The 21,467-nt window shown below is 45.4% G+C and overlaps 1 protein-coding gene across 4 annotated transcripts in view; it reads right to left on the bottom strand.

The window, feature by feature from the left end:
- Window positions 1-4,217: 4,217 nt before the first annotated feature.
- The window catches only part of LOC137563952 (protein FAM193B-like), a 61,847-nt gene continuing 44,597 nt past the window's right edge, over window positions 4,218-21,467 (bottom strand). For 3 of the 4 annotated variants that reach the window (XM_068277076.1, XM_068277078.1, XM_068277080.1), the window contains 5 exons: window positions 21,029-21,245; window positions 20,637-20,861; window positions 16,116-17,010; window positions 7,908-7,983; window positions 4,218-6,286 (listed from right to left, as the gene is read on the bottom strand). In XM_068277076.1, the coding sequence (XP_068133177.1) occupies window positions 6,190-6,286; window positions 7,908-7,983; window positions 16,116-17,010; window positions 20,637-20,861; window positions 21,029-21,245 (1,510 nt within the window). In that variant the 3' untranslated portion in view covers window positions 4,218-6,189. The remainder of the gene's footprint in view (window positions 6,287-7,907; window positions 7,984-16,115; window positions 17,011-20,636; window positions 20,862-21,028; window positions 21,246-21,467) is intronic. The other variant, XM_068277077.1, reaches the window with a different exon arrangement.

Raw genomic sequence — 21,467 nt, 5'->3', positions numbered from 1 at the left:
AATGTGTCTAATTCCTACTTTCATGGAAGCAAATATATTAACATCTTGTGCTTTAAAATAAGCTTATATGCTGTGGCAGTCAGGTGACACAGGGAAGATATCAAATTACAACTTGTGATTAGACACAGATGTGGAAGAATTAGAAAGGCTCTCTAAATACATACATGGTGCATGTCTCTGCATGTTTTCCCTCTGTCATGTGCAAGAGTTCAGCTCCACTTTAAAGCATCTGAATGACATTTATTTATATTTGCTGAATAATCGATGTATCTCTTTTGAATGCTGAATGTACATATGGTGGTGTGCTCTAACATATTGGCAGTATACAGGAACAAAGTATGAAGAAGGCTTATTAGCAGAAAGCTTACACTTTCTTTTAACCACTTGCCGACCGCGCACTCATACCGCGCGTCGGCAAAGTGGCAGCTGCAGGACCAGCGACGCAGTATTGCGTCGCCAGCTGCAGGCTGATTAATCAGGAAGCAGCCGCTCGCGCGAGCGGCTGCTTCCTGTCAATTCACGGCGGGGGGCTCCGTGAATAGGCTCGCAGGCTAAATGTAAACACAAGCGGAAATAATCCGCTTTGTTTACATTTGTACGGCGCTGCTGCGCAGCAGCGCCGTAAGGCAGATCGGCGATCCCCGGCCGGGGATCGCCGCCATGTGACAGGGGACGTCCCGTCACTGGCTGCACAGGACGGATAGCGTCCTGTGCAGCCCAGATCTCCAGGGGGGGCCAGGTAGGAGAGGGAGGGGGAGGATTTCGCCGCGGAGGGGGGCTTTGAGGTGCCCCCCCCCCCCCGCAACACCCGCAGGCAGGAGCGATCAGACCCCCCCCAGCACATCATCCCCCTAGTGGGGAAAAAAGGGGGGCGATCTGGTCGCTCTGCCTGCACGCTGATCTGTGCTGGGGGCTGCAGAGCGCACCCAGCACAGATCAGCTACAACAGCGCTGGTCGTTAAGGGGGGGTAAAGGGTGGGTCCTCAAGTGGTTAAGCTAATAAATGGTATCATCCTGATTCAAAACTCTCTGCTTTTGCTGATGGCTAAGATGGTACAATGCTCTACTGCTACAGGAAAGCAGAAGGATGCCAAACCATAAACACCAGCATAGAGGTAGCAACAGCTCCGGTGACAGTTTAGCAATGAAAGGGAAGCATACAGCATTTTTATTCCAGGCTGCAGCAGTTCTCATAGATGATCGGAGCTGAAGGACAGAAAATGAGTCAGGAAAGCGTTAACTGAAGCAGAGACGAGATTACTGGCTAGGAAGAAAAAAAGCAATAAATTAGGCCTAGATAAGAAAGTGTAATTTACAACTGCTGGGGTCAGTGTCACAGCTGTAAAAGAGAAGGCGAAGAAACTAGCAGAAATGTTTGTGAATCCCTGCATTAGAATTCAGCGGAACTTAGTTTTATCTGCTTTGTAATGTAAATCCCTGGTATTTCTCACATCCACTTGTACTGTATGTCAATCATATAGATAATTGTATCCTCAGGTGACAGTTATGATTGATCCTGATTGTTATAACACACCAGGAAGTGAGAGATGCAGGGATTGGGGAACTCTGGAATTCATCTATTAGTGCAGAGCAGGGCGCTGGCTGGCTGCGCTGCGGGAACAGAAGAGATTATTTACTTTGACATATGACCTCTTCTCTCTCCAAGTCCTGCCGCCCTTCTGATCCTATCGCCCTAGGCCATGGCCTTTGTAGAAATCCGGGCCTGCCCATATCACATCTGAGTGTGACCGTGCTCAGATGACACTTTTACAGCCGCTGCCACTTGGCTGCATTTAAAGTGAACCAGAGACGAAGCACCATCATGTATTTTACCATATATATCAGTGGGAACAGAGAAAACATCTACCCTGCTCTCAGTTCATTATTCCCTGGTCAGCTTGCATCTTATCAGCCCTGATAAATTCCCTGACTGAGCATGCAGTCTGGCTTTGCTCAGGAATTATAGCCAAGTTTCTTCTGTGAGGTCTTTTCAAACCCAAGCCTGCCCCCTTCTGGCTCTGCTCAGGAATTATAGCAGAGTCATTATAGCAAAGTCAGACTGAATGCTCAGTCGGGGATTTTATCAGGGTTGATAACAGGCAGGCTGAACAGTGAAGAATGAAAGAGCAGGGTAGGCATTTTCTCTAATGTTCCCACTGATATATATGGTAAAATACATGAGGGTGCTTCGTCTCTGGTTCACTTTAAAGGTAACCTGAAGCTAGCATATGGAGGCTGCCATATTTATTTACTTTTAAACAATACCAAATGCCTGGCAGCCCTGCTAATATATTTGGCTGCTGTAGTGTCTGAATCACACCAGAAACAATCATGCAGCTAATCTTGTCAGATTTGACAGAGATGTTAAACTCCTGTTCTCATATGCTTATTCAGGGTCTATGGCTAAAAGTATTATGCTGGGCATACACGGGTCGATCCGGCGGCCGATTAGCCGCCGGATCGACTCCCGCCGCATCCCCGCTCGTCCATGCGGATCGATTCCCGCTCGTCCCCGCCGGCGCTTCCTTATCAGCCACTCGATTCCCTGCCATTGTCCGCCGGCGGGGATCGAGCAGCATCATCGGCCCTGCTGATTATTATCAGCTGGCCGCATCAGCTGCTCGATACATGGTACAGAAACGTACTGTGTATCCCCAGCATTAGAGGCAGTAGATCAGTAGGACAGCCATGCAACTGGTATTGCTTGAAAGGAAATATGGCAGCCTCCATATACCTCTTATTTCAGGTTCCCTTTAAATTGCAGCTCAATGGTGCTAAGGGGCGTCAAATAGGACGCTGAACTGCAGTCCATCTGAAAGAGCTTAAGAAGGCTCCTGCTTCCTCCACCTTCTCCCTGAAGGTAGCCATACATCTAGTGATGTATGGGCAGATTTGACCAAGAAAAATCTCTCTCTGATCGAATCTGATAAGAGATCTGTCAGCTGCCTATGCCCCGCAGGCCCATTCCCGATCAATTTCATGCTGAAATTGATCAGAAATCGGCCTTGTGCGCCGCCCTGATGCTGCGCCCCCCTAAATGAATGTTAACACCCCCCGGGGCTCCGTATAAAGTATACATTAACGGTCCACAGCCTCCACTCGTCCTCTGTTGCCTACGGTATATCTCCTCTGCGTACAAACATGCCCCATGTGGTTTCCTAGTAAGGGCACGTGTGTGTGGTGTCGTACCCACGCCCTTACTAGAAAACCACATGGGGCGAGCGTGTATGGTGAGGGGAATGCGCCCAAAGCAGTAGAGGGACGAGCGTAGGCCATGGACAGGTAATTTAGAATTTACACTAGGGGAATGCGGGGAATGACACATTCTTCATTGGGGGACAGCGCTGGGTGTTTAGCCGACAAATTGCATGCTGTTCCCGCGCACCCAATCAAGCAAGTCGGCCCTATAATCTTGCAGCATGCGCGATCGAGAATGCAACCAATTTTCAGCCCGAAATTGGTTGCATTGTCGGTTGGGCATGCACTTGGAAACACAGATTTTCATCCAATTCGATTATAATAGAATCAGATGGTCGATCGGCCGCCAAGTTGCCTGATGTATGGCCACTTTTAGCTCGCTGCTTTATGTTGGCAAGCCTTTGAGAGGAAAGATCAACAAGCCAACTGCTAGTGCTGCCTGTATACAAGTAACAAAAACCTCACACTAAAGTCTAAAGGAGGAGAGGAAAGGTTCAGGCCAAGTTTAGTACATTAACATATTAATCAAAGGTGTCCTTTGAATATAGACTTTTAAAAGGTGGACCTGAACTCTTGCACAGGACAGAAGGCAAACAGAGAAATGCACCCTGTATGTATTTAGAGAGTTTAGCCTGTTTAATTCCCCATCATTTGTGTAATCACAAGTGGTAATTTGGTCTCTTCCATGTCACATGACTGCAACAGCAGAGATGGCAGATAAGCTCATATGAAAGCCCAGGCTGTTAACAATATGTCTGCTTCCATGAATCAGGAAGTAGAAAGTGCAGATTTTAGGATTAGCTATAACAAAAATGGTTTTGTTTAAAGGTTATTATGCTGATGTGCATCATAGAGCAGAGAGGAAGTTCTGAGTTCAGGTCCACTATAGAGGATTCACGTTTTCTGAACAGGTATGCAAGAGACTAGTAAGTGAAGCGTCACATACAAAAGAAATACCAGATTCAAATTCACCTGTGTCCAAATGTCATTTAATCTTCCTGAATGAAAGATTTTCACAGTATAAAAAAATAAAAAAAATGAACAAAAAAACAAAACAAAAAACACAGCAAAGCCAATATACACTTGGCGAACAGAACGGTAAGAAAATCCAATGCCAAATCCAGAGAACTGGACCTGCTCATCCTGCTTATAAGTCCAGCATTTCATGGTATATTCAAGCATAGCACCAGCTGTCAGGTAAAAATAACTTGGAAAAAAAATACAGAAAAACAAACAAAAAAAAAAAACTTTTAAAAAGTCATTATTTCTGTCTCGCTCTACTGTAGCCAGATGCATGATTTTGGTTGGTAAAAGATGCAGGGAAAATACACACAGCAGAGGTAGAGGGAAGGTTAAAAGGTGCTCTAGTTAAAATGGTTGCACAGCATCCCCAAAGTAACCTCCGGAAGGCTTCACAGAAGATGCACGGCGGTGAAACAGGAGTGGTACAAGCGCTTGATAAAAAGGATAAAATGTAAGAGATGTGATAACAGATTCAAGACGGGTCCTCAAGTCCTTTGTACATTATGGATACGAATGTCATTACAAAGTTTCCAACCTGTCATTTCAAAGGAATTCATTATAAATATCAGCCTTTCAAGATTTACTTTATTATGGTACTTTAAACACCAAGTCATGCAGTAAGTTTACTTATTTTGTCTGCATCTTTTTACAGACCTTTAGAGGAAGATTTACTAAAGTCAAGTTTCCCTGTGATCACAAGTAAATCATTCTCTAAAGGTCCGCAGACAGTGAAGCTTGATGGCCCTTAAAGGTGGAGTCTAAAAATTAGCATTTGGTGCTATGAATGTCAGACTAACCACAGAACAGATTTTAGCAGGCTGACTAGAGAGACTTGCAGTAATGGCAGAGCTGGGCCCACCATCATGCAAAATTCTAGGTATGGAATAAAAAGGGATGCGGTCAATTCATTCTTTGCTACAAGACGGGGTTACAGTAAAATTGTGTGTCTAGGGAAATGCATCCTCTAAGAAAAAGGATTTCTAGCAGGTTAAAGGAAACAGGTGATTAAAAAAATAAAAAAAAGAATATACTTACCTGGGGCTTCCTCAAGCCCCTGGCAGCATAAGACTCCCTCGCCGCAGCTCTGCTCCCAGACGGTTTCTCGGGGTCCGCTCCATTGCAGAAGCAGAGCCGGTGAGGTCAGCAACTTCTGCACCTGCGCAAGTCTGCAGCTGCGCCACTCACGGTCCCGCGGCAGGGAGTGTTTTGCGCAGTATTTCTGCGCAGAGTGCTCTCGGCCACGTGAGCGTGATCGCGAGCGACTCGGCCACGCGCTCATAGGCGCAGACGCCGCTGACCTCGCCGGATAGGTATCTGCAATGAAAGGAAGATCATCTGGGAGTGGAGCTGTGGCGAGGGACTCGTAAGCTGCCAGGGGCTGGAGGAAGCCCAAGGTAAGTAGATCTGTTTTTTTAATCGCCTGATGTTTCTTTTAGGTAATGTAGCTAGCAGTTATGTCTCTGGCTGTAATTCCACAGAAAGAAAACTACATGTAGTGTTTAGATGCAGCCCCTAAGACTAGCGATCGTCTTCCTGGCAGTTGAAAAATGAACACAAAATTGATAGTTTTCATATTTTCACTTGGCGTGCTCCTAATGACTTAGGAGGCTGGCATTCATGGTTTACGGAAAGTAGTGATCCAAGACAATCCAAGCAAAACAGCATAAAAAGATTTGTTCTTCAAGCAGGCAAATATCTGTACCACTTCTATACAGGGGAGTGATGGGGAAGGAATATCATTCCATACAGTTCCAACAATGGGGAGAGGAAAGCAAGGGCCTTAAAAAACAGTGGATGCCATGATCATAAAAAAGTAAATTAAAAAAAGGGTAGAGGGATGTGGATATAAAAACCATTTAAAACTGCTTGTGAAAGTTTGTAAAATGGAGTAGTGGGGATCCAGAGGTCATGTGTCTCGTTAAAATGTGTATTGGTGACGGAGGATAGGGCATGTAGGAGGTGCAGGCATCATTGTGCCACATTCGAAGTGGTTTTCTTCAGGCTAAAGTTGGTCCAGTTTACAGCAACTTTCTGTCGTGTCTGCTTGGCAGAGTCCAGACAGAACCTAGAAAAGAAAGGCGGATTCAGGTTAAAGCCAAAAATTTTATAGAGTTCAAACTCGCTGTGTTTGGAGGAAGAAAACTGCTGCCCATGACCCCCAAAACACCGTCCCCACCGTCAAGCATAGGGGTGGAAACATTTTGCTTTGGGGGTGTTTTTCTGCTAAGGGCACAGGACAACTTAATCGCATTAACAGGAAAATGGACGGAGCCATGTATCGTGAACTCCTGAACGACAACCTCCTTCCCTCTGCCAGGAAACTGAAAATGGGTCGTGGATGGGTGTTCCAGCACGACAATGACCCAAAACATACAGCAAAGGCAACAAAGGAGTGGCTCAAGAAGAAGCACATTAAGGTCATGGAGTGGCCTAGTCAGTCTCCGAACCTTAATCCAATAGAAAACCTATGAAGGGAGCTCAAGCTCAGAGTTGCACAGAGACAGCCTCGAAACATTAGGGATTTAGAGATGATCTGCAAAGAGCAGTGGACCAACATTTCTCCTAAAATGTGTGCAAACTTGGTCATCAATTACAAGAAAAGTTTGACCTCTGTGCTTGCAAACAAGGGTTTTTCCACTAAGTATTAAGTCTTTTATTGTTAGAGGGTTCAAAAACTTATTTCACTCAATGAAATGCAAATCAGTTGCTATCTTTTATTTAAGGTTATTTTTTTCGATTTTCCTTTTGATGTGCTATCTGCCACTGTTAAAATAAACCTACCATTGAAATGATACTGTTCTGAGACTTCATTTCTTTGTCATTGGACAAACTTACAAAATCAGTGAGGGGTCAAATAATTATTTCCTCCACTGTACATAATGAAATATGACAATTTTTGTATTGACAAATTATGTTGATGACATTTTTTAATGACTCAAGTGTGCAGGTCAAATATCGTGGTGGACTTATACGAGGTCGACTTCTATTCCAGGATATATAATATATATTTGATATTTATTACTTTCTATGTAGCTGCCAAAGTAGGTTGTACTAATCTGACCATCTTACCGGACTAGTTATCACTTCATGGGGGATTCTCAGTATTTCCTTCATTTTTAAAGCACTTCGTGGATAGCAGTGCAACAGTCCAGCTGCCCAATTGGTGGCATACAAGTAGGCTGGCCAATAAGTATCTATCCATCCATCTTGTATGCCACCAATTGGGTCCATTGCCATATATCGTTTACAAGAAATGCTTTGGAAAAAAATAAACGAACAGAAACCTTGAAGATTCCCATAAGATGGACTTGTCTAAAACTTGTCAGTAATAGGATAGGAATGGTCACACTACTACCAAGTTACGTGGGAAAAAGGTAACTTCGAGTGCATTTTACTCTAGGACAAACATGCAAAATTTGGCATCTCAAATCAGGAAACAACAACATGTAAAATACTACTATGTTCTTGGGATGATAGACGTTTGAGCCAGTACCTACATAAAAAAATAAAATTACCGCAGCACATGAAAAATTGTAGAGCTGCAAAGCAAAAACCTAACTGGGTAATGGACAAAATAGTGGCCAACTTTTAGCAGGTTTACTTTCCATTTTATACACCAAATATTGAACATTTTGTTCAGACGCACCCAATTGCATTAAAATTTCAGCGAGTCATTTATTGCTCACCTCTTAAAATATTCTACTTCTCTATCAGTCTCATCCATCTCCATGCTGTCCAAATCTTTAGGGAGGAACACATCATCTAGAAGGGAAAGGTAAAAAGTAAATACATCAAAATCGCTAATAAGGGGTCCCTTATTTCATCTAAGTAGATTAAAAGCACAAGACCTCTGTCACGGACGGTTGCGGGGCCGCAGGCGCGTCCTGTAACCGCCCGTGAAGAAAAAAGCGATCGCACTCGATTCCCTGCATCGATTGCGCTTCAAATCGATACAATCTGGGTTGAGTGTGTAGGGGGAGCTGAAGTCCTTTTCTTAGCAGAGAGAACACCATCCTAAAGGCTGGATGGCTCTTTTGATATGCTAATGAGCCTGGGCCCAGAGAGCCCCTGGCTTCAAGCTGTGCGGATGGCCCATCCATCAGGTATAAGGTGACACCTAGCTGATCTCATGTAGATGTTAATTAACCAAGGGGTGATCAGGATGCCTAGGTGCAGCCAGGCAGGCTACAAATCTCCGGGAGGTCTTGACACCTTGCTCACTGGTAAAGATCAAAGGGAAGTTAGCAGCTAGAACACATCCTGAATAAACCTGAGTCTCATAGCATAATCCATAACTTCCCAGATCTGTCATATTTCTGGGGTTCCTGAGATGGCAGCTTCGCCAAACGTGGGGGAAGTGTAGCATGAGCCCCGGTGCTGGTTCTGAGGAAGTTTCAGAACATTCTGAGGTAAGGACTGCCAGTTAGGCAGTTTGAAAATGCCCTGATGATACCACAGGGGTCCCACCCCTCATGTCTGGTATCAGGGCGCTGGGTAAATCGAGACAGACCTGAAAATGTTAATAAATCTGCCCTGACCTGTACGGTTCGGTGAGATAGAGCCCATATATGGGTAGATATGATTTCTAGCCCCCAGGATAAGGGGAGGGCTCATCTCATCTTCTAAGGGGGTGTATGGCTCCCCGCCCTCACTCCCTCCTACTGAAGCAGGGGCATAAGAATGGCAGAGGACCCAAACTCAGTGTCCTTCACACTGAAACATCTTGAACTCATCAGATGCCAGCTTGAGGATATGCTGGCATCCACCTGGTCTGAACTCTGAACTCAAATTGAAACCCAGAACTCTGTTTTCCCACAAAAAGGACATCTTTCCAGGAACTAAGTATTTTTCTCCCTTCTTTTATTTTTTATACTGGCTATTACTGTCTTAATAATTGTGATTTTAATAATTGTCTGTATATATTAATTATTTATATTGCGTGAATAAACTACTTTCTCCAAGTCATTCACTGTCCGCTACCCTGCTTATCAGCACACACACAGAACTGATCCCGGGTCTCTGAAGATACGCTACTGTTTGTTTGTTGTTGGCTAGACAGAATACCGTGTGTTTAACCGTTTTATTCGCAGGACTAGTCAGTCAGTTAGTGGGCTCCACGGTCCCATGGTAACCGCGGTGGTGGCAGTTTACTCTGAACCAGTAGGTGACGTTGTAATTACCCGTGTCTCACAGGCTCCCTTCTGAGTTGTCTGCGGCTAATTCTTAATGGTTCCTGCGCATTGACTGCGACCAGAGTTCGCACGATCTGTGCGCTGGCACCGTTTAGAAGGCTAAGTGCGGTCAGCCACTAGGGCTCCTGTGACAGTGTTAGGCAGCGGTTGGGACCTGTGTTGTGCTGAAAGTATCTAAGATAGCGCTAGCGCTATCAAGAAACGAACTAATTCGTTGGTGTAGCTGGAAGGCAATATTTTTTTTATATATACAGAGAGACTGTGTAGCCAGTACCCCTCCCCAAAAGTTTTATTTTATTTGGCGTGGAAATGTCCGGGAACTACAAGAAAATGTGCCTGGCGGACCTGCAAAATCTTTGCCAAGAGAGGCATTGATGTCGGCCGCAAGAAACAAGGGGACCTGGTAACGGAATTGTTTCAATGGGATACCCAGCAACTGCAGGAGCTGGATGTGTCTGCTGAGGTAGACGCTGACCCATCTGACTCAAGGCAAGGGGAACCAGAGACTGAGACTCCTGACCGTACAGAGGTTGTGCATCCTGAGGGCCCTGCATCAACAGTTACGCGGGAGAATGTCAGTGTGGACCCCAATCCCAGAGTTTCTGAAAGTACTCGCCTGGAACCGGCCCGTACTGGACTGTCCGTTTGTACTGATCCGCTAATGCAGCAGGCATTACAAAAGCTGATGGACACTGACCTGGACAAGTACCTGCAGTACATGCGTGAGGAGCGCCAAATGCGGGAGGAACGGGAGCGGCAAGCCGCTGCTGCTGCAGCCGCAGAGGCGCGGGAGAAACGACAGCATGAGCTAAACATGGCAAAAGTGCAACAGGCCAGCCGGAGTTCACCGCCCAGCCTCCCTGCTGAAGGAGCTGCACCACCCGTAAGTGCAAAATTTAAATTTGCTAATATTGAAAAAGACACAGACATTGACTTGTTTTTGCGGTCTTTTGAAAAAGCATGCCGTCAGTATCGTCTGTCCCAAGACCAGTGGGCCAGACATCTGACACCTTTGCTGCGCTACAAAGCGCTTGATGCCTTCGCAGAATTGCCTGCGGAGAAGGATAATGATTATGCTGCTATAAAAGACGCTATCATTACTAAGTACCAGCTGACGCCAGAAGCCTATCGGAAAAAGTTCAGGGCCTGGCAGAAAAAGCCTTCGGATTCGTACCGAGATGTGGCCAGCAGCTTGCTCACCACACTCCGCCAGTGGACACTAGGCCTCACCAAAGGGTCTTATGATGTCCTGGAGGACTTGATAGTCCTGGAACAATTTCTGAACAATTTCTGAACATTTGCCCTGCTGATGTACGCCAGTTTGTGCTAGAACGCAGGCCGGCTTCAGCAACTGTCGCTGCAGACCTTGCTGAGACTTTTGCAACTACCCGGGTGGCTGATACCCGCAGAACTGTCCCATCCAGCTGGAGAGGAGGTCAGCCCAGTACCTCGGCAGACCCTCCTGCCCCTGTGAGCCGTCCGCCACAGAGGCCACCCAGCGCAGCTGCTGCACCCAGGCCTGCAGCGCCTGGAGAGGTCACCTGTCACTACTGCCGCCAGCCCGGACACATGAAATTCGACTGTCCGGAGCGGAGACAGACACCACCAGCACCTGGATCATCTGCATCACCTGCACCTCACCCACAGCAGAGGCAGCCCGCCAGCGAACCACAGCCTGGATCATCAGATTTTGTCCTGTTTGCCCGCGGAAAGGAAATCCGCGACCGAACCGACCAGCAGCAACTTGTTAGAGTGAACGGCAAAGTTGTCACCGGATTTCAAGACAACCGAGCTGACATCACGTTAGTTCACTCACATCTTGTGCCAAAGGAGAGCATCAGCTCCAGCCGATCCCTTGCCCTTACTGGAGTAGAGGGCACCCTTTTTCACATAGCCCACGCGACAGTGAAGCTGGATTGGGGAGTGGGAGGAATCCAAGAAAGGGTTGTTGGGGTTATGAAGGATCTCCCAGTCCCTGTGTTGCTGGGGACTGATTTGGGCAAGCTTGTGTCCTACTATGAACCTGCCACGACCGCCTTGTCGCTCACGGAAGGAGACGGACTCTCCACCCACCACCAGGTACTTTATACACTTGGGGGAGCACCAGGGGGAGGTGGGTTGAATGTGCCCAGTTCAAGGGTACCAGGTTCAATAGTGCCTGCTTCAAAGGCACCTGAGTTTGATGTACAGACTGTCTGTTGTGATGATGCTGTAACTGTACCTGAGTTTACTGTACAACCTGTCTGTAATGAAAAAATGTCTATACCTGTCAATGTCATTACTGCATGCAATGATGATTTGAGTAATGTCCGTCTGTGCCATTCTGACAGTGTACCTGTGCTAGCAGTACCGCGCAGCTGCACTGCTCAGAACCCGAGCTCAGAACAGGTGGAGGGGGTTCCGGCCTCCTCCCCCTCCTCTGACCGCAGGGATGAGACCTTTCAGCCGCTGGCCTCGTGTGACATGAGCCAGTTGGCTGAAACTGACAGCGCCGTATTCTCAGCCGCACTACAACGTGACCCAAGCCTGGAGGTGCTCAGGCAGCAAGCCGCTGAGCCCCTCGCAGACGGGGCCGCTTTCAAGGTGTACTGGGAAGGTGGGAGACTGTACAGTGAGTCTGTACAGCCCCCTACAGGTAGATCCCACGCGAATACCAAATGGCTTGTGGTCCCGAGTGCGTTCAGGGAACATGTGCTGAAATCCGCACATGGTAATCCTCTGACAGGGCACTCAGGGGTCCGCAAGACACTTGCCGGTATTCGGAAACAGTTTTATTGGCCCCGGATGAACAGGGATGTAGCAAACTACTGCAGAGCATGTGCCGTCTGTCAGGAGCTGGGAAGGTCCAGGGATCCCCGCGGGGTTCCCTTAGGTCCACAGCCACTTAGCAGGGGAACCCTGCGTGGGCTGGCTGTTGACCTAACCAACCCACTGCCCGTTGTCAGCAGTCCCGGCAGACACCACGTCCGACTGCAGTGGCGCAAACGCCCTGTCCAGAATGGTCCATGTCGGGTCAACCCTGAGGGTAGCAGACCGCGCCCGGTCCAGGGGAACCGAGCCACAGGCTCCAATAGGTTTTCCCGCCGCACCGGCAACCCGAGACCCGTCAGCCAGGTTGGCCGACGCGCAGCGGGCAGCCGACCCCAGAACGCCAACGGGGAACTAGATCAGATCTCGCAGGCTAGCGGCAACGACACACATCTTGCTGATGAATGTCTATCTGCCTTCTCCCCAGGGAGGGCTGTCACGGACGGTTGCGGGGCCGCAGGCGCGTCCTGTAACCGCCTGTGAAGAAAAAGCGATCGCACTCGATTCCCTGCATCGATTGCGCTTCAAATCGATACAATCTGGGTTGAGTGTGTAGGGGGAGCTGAAGTCCTTTTCTTAGCAGAGAGAGCACCATCCTAAAGGCTGGATGGCTCTTTTGATATGCTAATGAGCCTGGGCCCAGAGAGCCCCTGGCTTCAAGCTGTGCGGATGGCCCATCCATCAGGTATAAGGTGACACCTAGCTGATCTCATGTAGATGTTAATTAACCAAGGGGTGATCAGGATGCCTAGGTGCAGCCAGGCAGGCTACAAATCTCCGGGAGGTCTTGACACCTTGCTCACTGGTAAAGATCAAAGGGAAGTTAGCAGCTAGAACACATCCTGAATAAACCTGAGTCTCATAGCATAATCCATAACTTCCCAGATCTGTCATATTTCTGGGGTTCCTGAGATGGCAGCTTCGCCAAACGTGGGGGAAGTGTAGCATGAGCCCCGGTGCTGGTTCTGAGGAAGTTTCAGAACATTCTGAGGTAAGGACTGCCAGTTAGGCAGTTTGAAAATGCCCTGATGATACCACAGGGGTCCCACCCCTCATGTCTGGTATCAGGGCGCTGGGTAAATCGAGACAGACCTGAAAATGTTAATAAATCTGCCCTGACCCGTACGGTTTGGTGAGATAGAGCCCATATATGGGTAGATATGATTTCTAACCCCCAGGATAAGGGGAGGGCTCATCTCATCTTCTAAGGGGGTGTATGGCTCCCCGCCCTCACTCCCTCCTACTGAAGCAGGGGCATAAGAATGGCAGAGGACCCAAACTCAGTGTCCTCCACACTGAAACATCTTGAACTCATCAGATGCCAGCTTGAGGATATGCTGGCATCCACCTGGTCTGAACTCTGAACTCAAATTGAAACCCAGAACTCTGTTTTCCCACAAAAAGGACATCTTTCCAGGAACTAAGTATTTTTCTCCCTTTTATTTTTTATACTGGCTATTACTGTCTTAATAATTGTGATTTTAATAATTGTCTGTATATATTAATTATTTATATTGCGTGAATAAATGACTTTCTCCAAGTCATTCACTGTCCGCTACCCTGCTTATCAGCACACACACAGAACTGATCCCGGGTCTCTGAAGATACGCTACTGTTTGTTTGTTGTTGGCTAGACAGAATACCGTGTGTTTAACCGTTTTATTCGCAGGACTAGTCAGTCAGTTAGTGGGCTCCACGGTCCCATGGTAACCGCGGTGGTGGCAGTTTACTCTGAACCAGTAGGTGACGTTGTAATTACCCGTGTCTCACAGGCTCCCTTCTGAGTTGTCTGCGGCTAATTCTTAACGGTTCCTGCGCATTGACTGCGACCAGAGTTCGCACGATCTGTGCGCTGGCACCGTTTAGAAGGCTAAGTGCGGTCAGCCACTAGGGCTCCTGTGACAACCTCTATACAGCTGGAATCTTTATTTAGCTTGGCAACCAGTGCATTATGGTTTATATGCATCCCCGTGAGCAACAGATGATGTCACATCTAGGAGGCTGCTAACACCTCACAAAACCAAGGAAGTCTTGACATTGCAGCTGTGCTCCCAATGATTCAGCAACTACTTGAATCCCCATGTACTACTCCTAAGTAATATAGACCGTGTAAAGTATTCGTTTCAGAACAAAATATTAGTTAAAATACATGCAAACATAACAATCAGAGGTATGTTTCTTTCAGAGTAAAATGAGCAATAATTTACTCCTTACTTTTCTATGTTGTGTAAGCTATATCAATGCGCTATAGCAATAAAACAAATCCAAGTCCGTACAGAGTGCGCTATCACAAGGTCAGGCAAACCTCTAAAAATCTATATACAATCGTTTAAGCACACATCCTAAAAATTTTTGGATGTGCGCTTAAACGATTGTATATAGATTTTCTCCTATGTTGCTTTCACAACAACTAGTAGAAACCTGAGAACTGACAGGTTTTGAACTAGTCCATCTCTTCATGGGGGATTCTCAGCAAGGCTTTTATTCTTTATTAAGACATTCCCTGAAAAGATCTAAACAATGATGCTTGTCAGCCTCCCCGCACACTTGACAGTTGGACAGAGCAATTGCCATTCACTAAGTGCTTTTAAACAACCCCCCCCCCCCCCCCCGAACCCCCATGAGGAGATGGGCTAGTTCAAAACCTGTCAGTTCTCTCAGATTTCTACTAGTTCTACTACAGCAACACAGGAGAGAAGTAAGATATGACCAATTTTACTCTGAAACATACTTCGTGTGTGTTTACATGTATTTTAAATTTTATGATTTCTGTGATAGTGGCCCTTTAAGGTTTTCACTAGAGGCATCCTGTAACTACTTTTCCCCACCACCATGCTCCATTTATACTGCCTAGATTTGTGACCAATTTATGCTAAAAGTAAGCCTGACGCGAGGAATACTGAGGCTGCCATATTAGCACTTTAGAAAGATTACCCTTTGCCTGGCTGTTCTGCTAATCTTGACTTAGAGAAACCATAACCTAGAATTGAACTTCATCCCTATCAGTAGCGGATACCCCCTTTCCCACAATAAATTTTTACCTTTCTCAAAAGGATCATCAGGGGGCTCTGTATGGCTGATATTGTGGTGAAACCCCTCCCACAGTGTGATGTCAGCGCCTCAGCACTGAGGTGCTGACATCACACTGTGGAAGCCTTGACCTCAATTCACTAAGCAGTTTAGACTAGTCTACTGATGGTTTTAGTCTACTCATGGTTTGGTGTAAATCAGTTGCATCAAAAGGTAATTCACTAATTATCGAATGTTTTAGACCTGGTCTAAAACATTCAGTAATTGCACAATTCAAAGGCAAATAAGGAGTTACCACGTCCAATTTTTTTGACAGATTAGACCAGCTGATTTCTGTCGGTAAAGTACTTCTGTGAGGTATTTTAGACGGGAGGATGGAGCTTTTTGAAATAATTATGCAGAAGTATAATTGTATCCAGAGGAGAGCTCGTCAGAGGAGAAGGATGTCAGTCATAGCTAATCATATCTTTAGACCTCATACGGTAATTAAACCTAATTACCAAATGTTTTAGACCAGGTCTAAAAACATTCTGTAATTAGTGAATTCCCTTTTGATGCAACTGGGTTTACACCAAACCATCCGTAGACTAAAACCATCCGTAGACTAGTCTAAACTGCTTAGTGAATTGAGGCCATTGTGGGAAATAACAGCCATTTCCAACTGCCAAAAAAGCAAGCAGCAGCTACTTCCACCAACATCACCTGCCAGCAATAAAAAATATTGCCATGTGATAAAATGTCAGAATGTAAAGCAGGGAGAGGAAAGATTTTACAGTCGGCAAACACTGAAAATCTCAACCTCCAACCATACTTCTTATTTCAGGTTTTCTATAACTAGCAGAAAGTTTACTAATTGTAACATACCAACTGAACCACTTGGTCTATCCGCTCTGTTCCTACTCTTCTTGGATTTGCTTTTGGATCCAGCTGAGGCTTTGACCTCTATCCTTTCAGATCCAGCTGGCTCACTTTTTTCTTTCTCTGGCCTGGAATTAACAGAATTCACAGTGTCTGGTCCATGTTTTGAAGTATCTTCTGTTTTCTCAGGTAAAGGCCTCCGCTGGGCTTTTGTTCCAGCTGTTTGTATTTTGGAAGGCGCTACTTCTCCAGTAGAAGGCTCACACTTTCGTGCTTGGAGTTTCTGTTTTTTTTTGTTCTTTGTACGCACCCCAGAACAGGAAGCTCCTGTTTGGCTTTCAAGTCTCTGGTTTTCAGAAATGCTCAAAACCTTGTTATCTGGAGGATTGGCAGAGTTTTTCTCTCCACTCTCCCCAGATTCTGAGTTCTTCTGGGACTGAACCCAGATCATACGAGAGAGATTAGGAACAGCACTTAGCCTTTTCACAACACCATTTTCTGCAGACTGATTAGATATACTGATGTCCTCTTCAGTCAATTTTGTATCCTGGCATTTTGAAACACCAAGATTAAGTGGTGACAGGTCAAGGTCAATCTCTTGGAGATCAGAAGAACCATTAAGGTGGGAGAGCAAGTCTGTCTGCTCCAGCACAGCTGCTTTTTTGGGGAAATCATTGACATCAAGATTTAAATCGTAGACACTGAAGCTCGCTCTAATAGAGTCTTTGATGGTATTTTTGATTTCTTCAAGTCGACTGGTTAGAAAACTATTTACTCGCTCCAACTCCAGCTGAGGCCAGTGGAGCAACTTGTCTTCTACAGACTGAGCTGCTGTGTCTTCCACAGATGAACTAGAATCGTCACATGACTTCGGTGCACTAGTTTCTTCAACGGTTTTCTCCTAGTGAAAAGGAAATAATGTAATCAGCAGAATAATCTTTAAAATGCAGATTAGCCTGTTATCACTGGATAGATAGACTACATACACATGTCAACAGATTCAATATTCAGTTTATAGTGCTGCGCTTATCCCTTCACTAAGGTCACAATCATATATTAAAAATACCAAGTCTTAATATGGTGGATCGCTCCACTTCCAGATTACCAATCCGCACACAATTCACTTCACTCTATAGTAGTGCGATCACTTCCTCCAATATCACAAGGCCATCCCTAGGCTGTGCTGCAAGAAAACACCTTAAAAGACAAAGAAAACATATATAGTGCAACCTGTTTTTACTTCTATTATATCACCCTGAAGTGACAGCCATTCATTTACATACAGGATGTGACAATACAGAAGGGGCCCACCACCTGCGGGTCTCAGGCGCTCCCCCCCCTTTGTGTCCCTGCTCACTAAGTTCACGCCTGAGTCAGCGTTCAAATCTGCCACCAGAGCACTTCCACATGGACTTTATCTAAAAGCAAACTTAGAAGAGCGGACCATGTGTAAAACCTCCTTTAATACTTAGATTAAAAAAGCAAGTAATGCCCGTACATAGTTAAAAAACAAACAGCATTGTATATCACCATCCATCTGGTCAGGCAGGATTTCAGCGTCTCGCGTCTCCTCTAACCTCCAGACCGCCTCATAGACTCGGCTTCCGTGTGCTGTAGCTCCGCCCTACCGGTTTCGTCACGCCACGTGACTCATCAGTTGAGTCACGTGGCGTGACGAAACCGGTAGGGCGGAGCTACAGCACACGGAAGCCGAGTCTATGAGGCGGTCTGGAGGTTAGAGGAGACGAGAGACGCTGAAATCCTGCCTGACCAGATGGATGGTGATATACAATGCTGTTTGTTTTTTAACTATGTACGGGCATTACTTGCTTTTTTAATCTAAGTATTAAAGGAGGTTTTACACATGGTCCGCTCTTCTAAGTTTGCTTTTAGATAAAGTCCATGTGGAAGTGCTCTGGTGGCAGATTTGAACGCTGACTCAGGCGTGAACTTGGTGAGCAGGGACACAAAGGGGGGGGAGCGCCTGAGACCCGCAGGTGGTGGGCCCCTTCTGTATTGTCACATCCTGTATGTAAATGAATGGCTGTCACTTCAGGGTGATATAATAGAAGTAAAAACAGGTTGCACTATATATGTTTTCTTTGTCTTTTAAGGTGTTTTCTTGCAGCACAGCCTAGGGATGGCATTGTGATATTGGAGGAAGTGATCGCACTACTATAGAGTGAAGTGAATCATGTCAACAGATTGCCTGTGCTCCCTAGTCTACAGTCACTGCTGAAACAAATATATCAGGGCTGATAAGTGATCTCTACCACATGCCACTGGTACAAAACATGGACAGGAACCACAACAATTTTTTTTAGAGAGCATGCTTGAATTGAGGCTGGGAGCACCCTTGTCTGCATTCCTGCTTTTTATTCTGGATTTTGATAGATGCATTTTTAGGCTTTTGTGCCGGTTATGCTTTTTTTTTATAATCTGTCTTTCCGGTGCTTGTCTGGTCGCTAAGTAGGTATGTGACTAAGAATGAATGATAGAGGGCGCTCATGCTATACAGCCTGTTTTAGTTTCTATCGATGGTATGGTTATCAGCCTAAGGACTTTGTGGTCAAATAAAAAGTATCTGCAGAGTTGCATTATTTTCTATAGAACGTATAGGTATAATTAATTTAAAACTTGAGCGATTTTTTATGCGCATATAATTGATTTGATTTGTTTAATTTTTACATTTTTAAGGGGAACCAGCATGCTCAAGGATGTGTGTGTGAATGAATGGGAAACAACCATATATACAAGAGATATTATATATCAAAGTATTTTTATGCATAGGCAGTAATAGGTTGTGATTACTTATGTCCAGTGCACCTCTTGCTATTATACAGACCTTGTACTTTTTAAGAGGTGGGGAAAAGGGGAAAACCCCACCTTAGATGGTTGCAGTAGGAGGCAGAATATGGTTATTGAAGGATTTATTTTATTGTAATATCAGTAACTTATATGACAAGAATTTAGGCAGCGTCCTCCAGTGTCTAATTTATACTTAAAAGCACCCAATGCATAAAAAACAAACTTATTTTAAGCTGTCGCATAAATAAGGAGAGTTAGTGCAAACTTGCCTCTCCTGAAGGATTTGTTTCAGTGTATCTTCAACAAGGTCTCATTCAAGTACAAAAATCTACATGTTTCACGGGTGCTTTCCAGCTTCATGTCGATAGAAACTAAAACGGGCTGTATAACATGAGCGCCCTCTATCATTCATTCTTAGTCACATACCTACTTCGCGACCGGACAAGCACCTTGTTGGTACCATTTTATTTCCACAGCACAGACCTGTAAGGGTGCAAATACACCTTCGAGAAAAACTGCTGCCCAAAATGACCACACAGTTTTGTGATCAGCTTTGCATGGACACTGCTCAACTCAGCAAAGCACTGCACAACCTCAGAAAATTCTCGTAGCAAAAAACTACGTGGTGAGTGCAATTTATACTACCAGATTTCTGGAGGAGGCAAACCTAATAAAACTCAAGTGAACATGTAGCCTCAATGATAAGGAGGGTCCCGACGAGAGGTGCCAGGACAGAAGAGGAACCAGGAAGCCTGTATGTGATCCAGAGGCTTCACTCTTAGGTAAGCATTTACTTTTCGCCCCAAGCTTTGGCTCTGGTTCATTTTAAGAGCTAACTCATGTCCTACACTCCCTCTATCTTCACTCGTCTGGGACAAACCACTTAGAGAAAATTGATATTCAACTATTTTTGAAAATGTAGAGTGGATTCTTTAATTTATGCAGGGCTATAGCGCCGACCTGGAATTTCATGTGTAGATCTAGTTATCTAGGGTTATCCATATGCTGGATGAGTCAGAATTGTGGCTAACACATCAAGTAAGGTGATGAGTGCAGCATGTACGGTTTCAACACCATGCACCCAAAGCAAACAATTTTGGTTGGAAGGCATATAGTTTGGGCAGCAGAGTTGTACCCAATCACGGCACACAAATATACTTAATCCCCAGTGCTGAAGCCATGCTCCCTAGGTAATGAAGGTGGAGGGGAGTTTACATCCTCCTCTTTGGGTCCCACGGGAAAAAAAGAGCTTTACAAATGTTTTGTTGTTGGCTATATGGTTAAACATTGAAATAGGGTTAAAATGTAAGCGTGCGTTAGGAATGAATTAAGCTTTGTGGAGGGTAAGTAAGGCATCGTAAGGTGGGTAACATGGGAGGGTTAGGTAGGTTTAACAGGAAGGACAATTGGCTTTCTGATCATAGTCAATTGTAAGGTAAGCAACGAGACAGTAGTGACTAGACACTGCTGAAGAATACATTGACCAGCCAAAGCACATGTGTAATGAGAATGCCACTCCAGATATGGCCACCATGCAGATTTTAGCTTTCATTATTGACCAGTAGATCCGGTAGCATGCCATTGGAACTTATCTTTGCAGCTTTCTAGAGCTTTTTGTTTTTAACACAGATGACCGTTGTCGCGGCAATAGAGGTTTACTTCTGTTCCCTAAAAACTCATCTTATTTTGAAGGTTATAGCTGGACATGGGGGAACTCACCTTCTTCCTCTGCTTGTGTCGTGCCCTCTTTGCAGCTTTATTGCTGCTGGTGGCCTTAGGTTCAGTACTGTTTATAAAATCTAACAGTTCATCTACATCACGGTGGTCCACAGCCTGCTCCTCTAGAGGTCGCTTCTGTGGAACCTCTTCTTTCCTCTTTGTCAAACGTGATCGAAGCTTTTCACGCATTTCTGGGTAATTTCGACTTGTAGGTGCAGGTGGTGGCTAAAGTAAAAGTAAAAACTTCTATTAAAGAAATGTAAATACATAAAAAAATACAGCAAAAATGTAATTGTAACTCACTGACGTTCACAAATTTATAAACTTTGAAGTAGTTGGTATAGTTGTAGGAATCTCAAGCTCTTCTACAAAGAACAAGGAATAGGTCTTACTGTGTTGTGGCCAAAAAACTCGCAGTAGCAGCAGTCGCAGAACTTGCCATCCCGCTGGTTGGTGGAAGATGATGTGCAGGAACTACGCTCTGAGCTGCTGTCTTCATCTTCCCCCAGACCCTCATCTGTCGTTTCACACGGTTGTAAAGTAGAGCAGCTTGATGAATTAGAAAACTTGTGTCCTCGACAGGTTGTATCCCTGAAACATTGAAAGGAGCTACATATGATTATTTTAATGAGGATGACTGCACTTTACAAGATATAAAGGTTCAGTTATCCTAAAGTCTGGCCCTGCTCAAAAACGCAAAAAAAAAAAAAAAACTCAAAAAAAAAAAAAAAAAGGAACTGCCTGTGCTGAACTAGTAACTAGCTTTTACCAACTGAACTGGTAGTCAGCGATTCCAGGACGCCCACCTGGCTGCTGGTCATTTCTCCCCCA

The sequence above is a fragment of the Hyperolius riggenbachi genome, chromosome 3 (genome assembly GCF_040937935.1).
Source record: "Hyperolius riggenbachi isolate aHypRig1 chromosome 3, aHypRig1.pri, whole genome shotgun sequence".
Classification (NCBI taxonomy): domain Eukaryota; kingdom Metazoa; phylum Chordata; class Amphibia; order Anura; family Hyperoliidae; genus Hyperolius; species Hyperolius riggenbachi.
The sequence above is the reverse complement of the archived record's forward strand: the minus strand, read 5'-3'. Positions and strand labels throughout refer to the sequence as shown.